The following is a 6,981-nucleotide window of genomic DNA, read 5'->3' as shown; positions in this document are numbered from 1 at the left end:
GAGGAATCCCCCCCCAGAGCGACGGCTCCTCCATAACCCCATCTCCTTCATTCTTCTCTTGGGATCTTGGGCACGCACTCACACACGCCCGGCCTGATTTTCAAGCCACCCGGTCTGGGACTCAAACTGCAGTCAGCCATGTTCTTGTCCAGTGACATAATCACTGTACCATCTGCCGCCCCTCCACTTTAGTATTCTAATGAGACATTATTTGTAAAATATTGTGATCAAGGATCCCTGTTTTTTTCCTACATGAAGGGGAAAGAAGAAAATGTTAAGGGGAAAAATATGTATTGGTTTGCAATTTCAAGAAAATAAAGCACATAGGGAGGTGGCCGTGCTGAGTGGCAGCTGACGGTGTGGACAGCCTGCTGAGGGTGTGGACAGCCTGCTGAGGGCCTGGCTGGCTCAGCAGGGCCGGCCTGTCCCAGGCCTCACAGCCCTGAGCATCCCGCTGTCCACGTCGCCGCACAGCAAGGTGCGGGAAGGGCCTCCCCGTCTGTGTTTCTTGTATGATGAGGCCTTCTCATGAGTCATAAATTGGCTTAAGTCTGCGTTCTTCCTGTTGAGCAGCTCAGCAGTTCCCGCTCTGTCTGCTTTTAGCAAGCCGCGGGATGTGGATTAAATTGATTCCGTAATCATCCTCCCACTCCTCACTGCTGAGAGTGACTTTCTGCCATTCCTCATTATGCAGATAGCCCTGGCGGTGCTGTCTATCCCCGCAGAGAGCACAGAGTTTCAGAACGCGGCGACACTTAGGACAAACGTTGTTTCTCTTCAGAGATTCAAAAGTAGCACGCTAAAACAGTTCGTCACAGCACACTCTTCTTAGATTGTATTTTAACCTGCTAATGCAAATATTCCAAAATTAAATCGCAGGTCATTTACTTTATTATAAAACTGCAGAGCATGTATTATAAGGAATTGTCTCTCTTTTCAAACATAGATTTTTAAAAATAATTTTTAGAAAAAGTATTTATTAAGACTGTAAGAATTCTATAAGAATGTTTTATTTGGAGCCAGTCAGTGACATGGTGATTTAAGGTGACTGGATTACCACATGGCCAACCACAGTTCGGGTCCCGGACCTGGTGGCTTGAAAATCACACCAGGCATCTACACATGTGTGTCCAAACTCCCTAGAGGAGAGTGGAAGAGAGGGGATCACAGCATGGCCAACCCCCTGAGGGGGTGATTTCTCACTTGCTCTCTCTTTCTCTGGCAAGTGTATACACCCTATAGCAAAAACTTTAAAAAAAAAATGTTTTATTCTTCAATAAGTTTTTTTTATATTTATTTTGAAGAAATGAAAAATTATTGTGGAATGATAAAGTTACTTGGTTTCAAAAATGTATCGCAAATTATTATACTTTGAAATGCAAATTAGAAATATCAACCAGCTTTTCTGGCTGGCCTCTGCTTACTGGGGAAGGGCACGGGCGAACTGCTTTTAGTGACGTCTGAGGTGACCCCGAGGTGCTGCTGGGGTCTCTGCGTGTCCCGCACCTTGTGTCTTAGGCCCGTATGTGGCTGACAGCTGAAGCATGAACTTGAGGCGCTCCTAAGCCTGTTAAATGTCAGGGTACAAGAGTTACTGTCAGTCTTTCAAAGGCAGTGCTCTAATTTCTTTACTGATTGTTCCAGGTAGTTATGAAAATCAGTATGCAACATCAGTAAAATGGAGGAGTAAGCGAGGAAACTGTAGAAAAAAGTAAAACCACAAGCAGGAATTAGGATGAAGCTAGCCTCTTAGGATACACAGGCAGGTACGACTGGCATGGCCTTCTCCAGTCATACTCTCCAGGTCTCCCGAAAGTGGCTTAAGAAACATCTTAACCTGCAACTCAAGAAACAGCAACCAGGAAACAGACAGGGAAGGTCCATTTGGTCAGTAAGATGCCCCAGACAGCTGGACCGATTCTCAGAACACAGGCTCAGCAGACCGCTCCAAGCAGTCAGTGTGTCTTAGAGTGTCCCTAAGTGATTGGCCAAGGGTCTCAGCACTTCCAGTGATTCCTAGAGAGCATCACCCTGTGGAGAGGCAGGGCTGTCTCGTCACCCTGTGGAGATGCAGGCTCCTTCAGCGATGTCCTGCCTCTCCCCCATGCTGAGGCTCTGCAGCTGCCCACTTTTGGGAGCCCCCCTGCACGTCGCCAGCACCCACGCAGTTCTTCTCTGCATGGCAGCTGGGACCTTCTGGAGGGTTCCCAGGTGCCATAGGGCTGTGCAGTCTCTTGTGTACTGACTCGTGTCTGGACCTGGCAAAGCACTTTCAACATGGCGTACCGGGGGTACAAAGCTGGATTTAGGTTTTTAACCAAAAACTGTGTTACAGCCTTAATGGCTGAAAAAAATCCATACAATTTAGTACCCACAGAAATGACTGACAGACAGGGCAGCAGAAGCTGTGGAGGTTAGGGCACTGGGTCCCACATGGCTGACTGTGTGGTTCGAGTCCCAGACCTGGTGGCCTGATGCCAGGACATGTGCATGCCCAAGTCCGAGGAGGATGCAGGAGAGGGCATTGTGGCCTGGCGTACCCCTGGGGGTGATTTCTCACTCTCCCTGTCTCCCTCCTCGGCAAGCTCATGCAACCCGTAGCAAACTAAAAGAGAAAGAAAAGGGGTGCCTGGCGTGTTACTCCTGTTTCCACGTTCTCTCTTTCCCCCTCTTACGAATGCCTCCTGCTTTTCTCTCTCCTGTTGTCCTGCCGTACTGCAACCTTCAGATATCTAAGCTACCGCGTGGGCTAAGTAGATCTAGCGTAAGACGGGCTTCGGCCCGCGTGCACTCGGGGTGAGTGAACCACCGCCTTGGTCCCGCAGGTGTGCGCAGAGGAGAAGTGCGCGGCGCTGGCCAACCTGGCGCACATGATGAGCCTGTACAGCACGCACACGTACTCCCGCGACGGCCCCAGCTGGCTCTCAGGTACCTGCACGACTCCGCCGCAGACACCACGCTCAGCCTCGTCACCTACCTCGCAGAGGTACGCCGCCCGCCCTCCGCGTGCGCCCGCGCCTGCATCTGCGTCTGCACCTGCGTCTGCGCCTGCGCCTAGGGCTGTGTGCGTCTCGGATTCCACAAACCATTCCGCTGCAGAGTTTTCAAGTGGATTTATTTCTAGAAGTAGTATGGATAGTAACTCATCCTCAAATTGTCTTTGAGGCTATATGGGTAGTACTTTTATTCTTTTCTTTTTAGGGCTGTGTGCGTCTCGGATTCCACAAACCATTCCGCTGCAGAGTTTTCAAGTGGATTTATTTCTAGAAGTAGTATGGATAGTAACTCATCCTCAAATTGTCTTTGAGGCTATATGGGTAGTACTTTTATTCTTTTCTTTTCTTTTTTTTTTTTTAAGAGGTTTTTGCCTTAGGGCATGTACGCTCACCAGAGAGAGACAGAGACAGTGAGAGGGAAAGTGAGGAGTCACCCCAGGAGGGGATGGCCACGCTGCAATCCCTACTCCTCCACTCCTCCCAGGATCTTGGGTATACACACACACACAAGTGTGTATTTTCTCACTCACTGCCCTATCACCGCGCAGGTAATAGTGACATGCCGTGTGATGTGGAGGCCGTGAGAAGGCTCTGGTCCAGAGCTTAAACCGCAGTCGGTCATGTGGGAGTCCAGTGACATAACCTCTATGCCATCTGCTGGCCCGAAAGTGTAGCGCCTTTTTAATAATAATAATGATAATAAATCATAGGTAGGCCACATAATTCCTTTCAAGTATGAAGGTTTTATAGAAATGGCTCTTGCGTTTGTCCTTGTCTTTGCTGTAGGGTATATGCACTTGCCAGCGAGATTGGGAGGGCGTTTGAGAGATCACCTCCTAGAGAGGACGGCCACGCCTCTGTCCTCGCCTCCATTCTTCTCTTGGGATTTTGGCCACCCACATATACAACCGGCATGTTTTCTAAACGGCCAGGTCCCGGACTCAAGCCATGCAGTGGGCCACGTGGACTTAGCCACCTTAACCTGTGTGCCAAAGATGGGTTTATTTTTCACTTCCAAGTGTGTATTTTCTCACTCACTGCCCTATCACCGCGCAGGTAATAGTGACATGCTGTGTGTTGTGGAGGCCGTTAGAAGGCTCTGGTCCGTGCCCAGGGCCCACCTGGACACAGCAGGCAGGCTGGGAACCCCGCTGCAACCCTGGCTGGCTGTGGGGCTGGGAGGGGGAGTGCGGTGTGAGGCTCCTGTTCAGGATGCTTCTCTCTCTCTCAGGGGAAATAAATAAGCCTTTTTGTAAGTTAATATTTTCCTGTGGCTGCCTAAGAAGTAACTTCACACCTAGAAAATTGCTTCACTGAGTAGACCACACAGAGAACCTCAAAGGAGGAAATCCCTAGTCACAACAGACGTCTGCCAGCCTAGGATAAAACAAGAGCTTAAAAAGTTGACCTTTAGGCAGTAAACATGAAACAAATTGAGAAGAAATTATTTATAGCTCCTTAACATTTTCCGTTGATTCCTTCCTTTCATGAGAGTTTGAGGCAGGGAGTACAGGAAGACAGCAGACATCCTCGGTAGGGTCTGACGAGGCAGCCCAGCCCAGCCTTGCTGGCCAGCCCGGAGCCTGGGTGCACCCCGCAGACACAGGCCCTCCGGGAACCACACCTGTGCTCTCCAGGCAGGCCCAGCGTCATCTGGGCAGCACGTCACCACTGCCCCCAAGCTGACCTGCATGTGGCGATACTGCTCACAGCCCTGTTTAATGCAGCTCAGTCACCGAAGGTGACTCACAGTGCCTCAGAGCTGGTATGGAGTTGTGTATAATAAAGAATGATTTGTTTTATTTATTATTTTTTAATTTGCTATCGGGCTTATGCGCTCACCACAGAGAAAGAGAGGAAAAACAAAATGAGAAAGCAACCCATTCGTCAGGCCTGGGACCTGAACCGCCGGTGGCCATGTGAGAGTCCAGAGCCTTAACCACCATGCCACCTGCTGGCCCCTGATAAGGAGCTTTTAAGTGTTGTTTTTGACAGTTTGGCTAGGTCGACAACGGCAGGGGCCTGCTGCACTGTCTCAGCCCGAGGGACGGCTCATTGCTGGATGGATCTCCTGCACCTGCAGAATGAGAGCCAGCAGGAGGGCGGGCGTGACTCCTGAGCCAGCCTTGAATTAGCGTGCCCTGAACCAGCTTCGCATTCACCCCGCAGTGCTCCCCACTGTGCAGGTGCTGGCTCTCTGCAGGTCCAGGGGTGGGGTTCTGAGGCCTGGAACTAGCACCCGCAGCACAATGCACGAGCCCTGTGAGTCCCACTTTCCACTCTTAGAGACAATGCTTTCCATCCCTTGTGTTATTAATTCTGGAAATATCACAGATGGTAGCACTAACACCAGTTACACCTCCCTTACCGAAAGTACACAGCTGTCACCCACCTGCAACCCTGTGAGGGAGCTACTGTTACTGGTTTACACTTTAAAAGCATCAGGGCTGGGGCCAGCCAACGGCACATCGGCTAAGGCAGTGGGATCCCATATGGCCGACCGCGGCGTGAGTCTCGGACCAGTGACTTGAAAAACATGTTGGGTGCGTGTGCGTGCAGGCCCAGATCCCAAAACAGCTGAGAAATTGAAGAGAAGGGCTCGCATGTGACCTCCCCATGGGAGTAGTGAGCAAGCACGCCCCCCCACAAGTGCATGCACCCTCTCCAAGTTGGGAGGACAGGGTAGAGAGTCTAGGAAAGGGGATTGAAACATCTGTTCTTAGAAGGAAGTCCCTGTAGAGGGCAGTAGGTACCCAAATCGAGAGTTTGGGGGGAAATCGAGGTTCAGAGAAGTTAAGGAACTTCAAGCATTCATAACTAATAAAGGTCTGGTTGGGTGTGGCTTGCCGGTGGTTATTCTTTGATGATGGTGGTAGTGAGGTCCTCTTGACCTAAAGTAAGAGGGGTTTAAGCTAATTAAGGAAATGCTTGGTGGTGGGGGAAGTCGTGATGTTTTTGTTTTGTTTTTCTATGCAAAAATGTATTGCTACTTTCCCAACGGCCCAGGAGAACCCTGTGATCTGACAAGATAGGAAAGGGAAAACAACAGTAATAGTCCCTGACCCTCTTCACCGTCCACTCACGGGTTCCACCCGCCACCTTTTCCACACCGTGAATGTAAGTGCCTTGAACCGCTGAGTGTCTTTGTCCACACCCTCGCAGCTGCTAGAGAAGGGGCTGTCCAGCATGCACCAGTCGCTGCTGCAGATCATCCACAGCCTGCTGAGCCACGCCGACCTGTCTGCCGCCCCCGCCAAGCAGTTTAACCTGGAGATCATCAAGATCATTGGCAAGTACGTGCAGGTGAGTGATCCGCCCCAGCCCCGTCCCGCAGAGGTGCGGCGTCACCTGCTCGGCCAGCGTCCGGACAAGCGTGGGTAATCCACAGAGCGCTGACTCAGGAGTGCGTAGCGCCCAGGACACGGTCTCCGTGTAGCAGGCACGTCAGGGAGTATGTGCTTCGGTCGTGACTGGAAGGAGGTTTCCCCGAATGGCAGCTCCTCCTGACGTACCTCCTTCTCATCTCCAGGGATTAGGATGTGGTTCTTGTTCTTTTTTCTGCTTTTTAATTAGATTCCACATATTAATGGACAGATAGTCCTTTTAGAAACTGAAGACCTCTTGGGACCAGCAGTTAGCGTAATGGCTATGTCGCTGAACTCTCTCACGTAGTCCACCACAGTTCGAGCCTTGGACCTGGTAGCTTAAACTCACACCAGGCGCAGGACCAGCAGTTAGCGTAATGGCTTTGTCGCTGGACTCCCACGTAGTCGACTGTGGTTCGCGACCCTGACCCAGTGGCTTAAAACTCACACCGGGCACGTGTGCGTGCATGCCCAAGATCCCGAGAGGAGAATGGAGGAGAAGGGATTGCAGTGTAGTCATCCTCCCCTGGGTGGGGGTGATTTCTCGCTTTCTATCTTTCTGTCTCTCTCTGTCTGTTTGGCGAGTGCACGCGCCCTATAGCAAAAAAACTCTTTAAAAA

At 50.8% G+C, this 6,981-nt stretch overlaps 1 protein-coding gene across 1 annotated transcript in view; it reads left to right on the top strand.

Moving 5' to 3' along the window:
* Positions 1-6,981, top strand: part of FRYL (FRY like transcription coactivator) — a 210,074-nt gene that overhangs the window by 169,401 nt on the left and 33,692 nt on the right. Inside the window, 3 exon segments of the mRNA XM_027775907.1 lie at positions 2,826-2,922; positions 2,925-2,986; positions 6,159-6,299. Coding sequence (XP_027631708.1) covers positions 2,826-2,922; positions 2,925-2,986; positions 6,159-6,299 — 300 coding nt within the window.

Source organism: Tupaia chinensis, unplaced genomic scaffold, assembly GCF_000334495.1.
Source record: "Tupaia chinensis unplaced genomic scaffold, TupChi_1.0 Scaffold000054_1, whole genome shotgun sequence".
Classification (NCBI taxonomy): domain Eukaryota; kingdom Metazoa; phylum Chordata; class Mammalia; order Scandentia; family Tupaiidae; genus Tupaia; species Tupaia belangeri.
The sequence above is the reverse complement of the archived record's forward strand: the minus strand, read 5'-3'. Positions and strand labels throughout refer to the sequence as shown.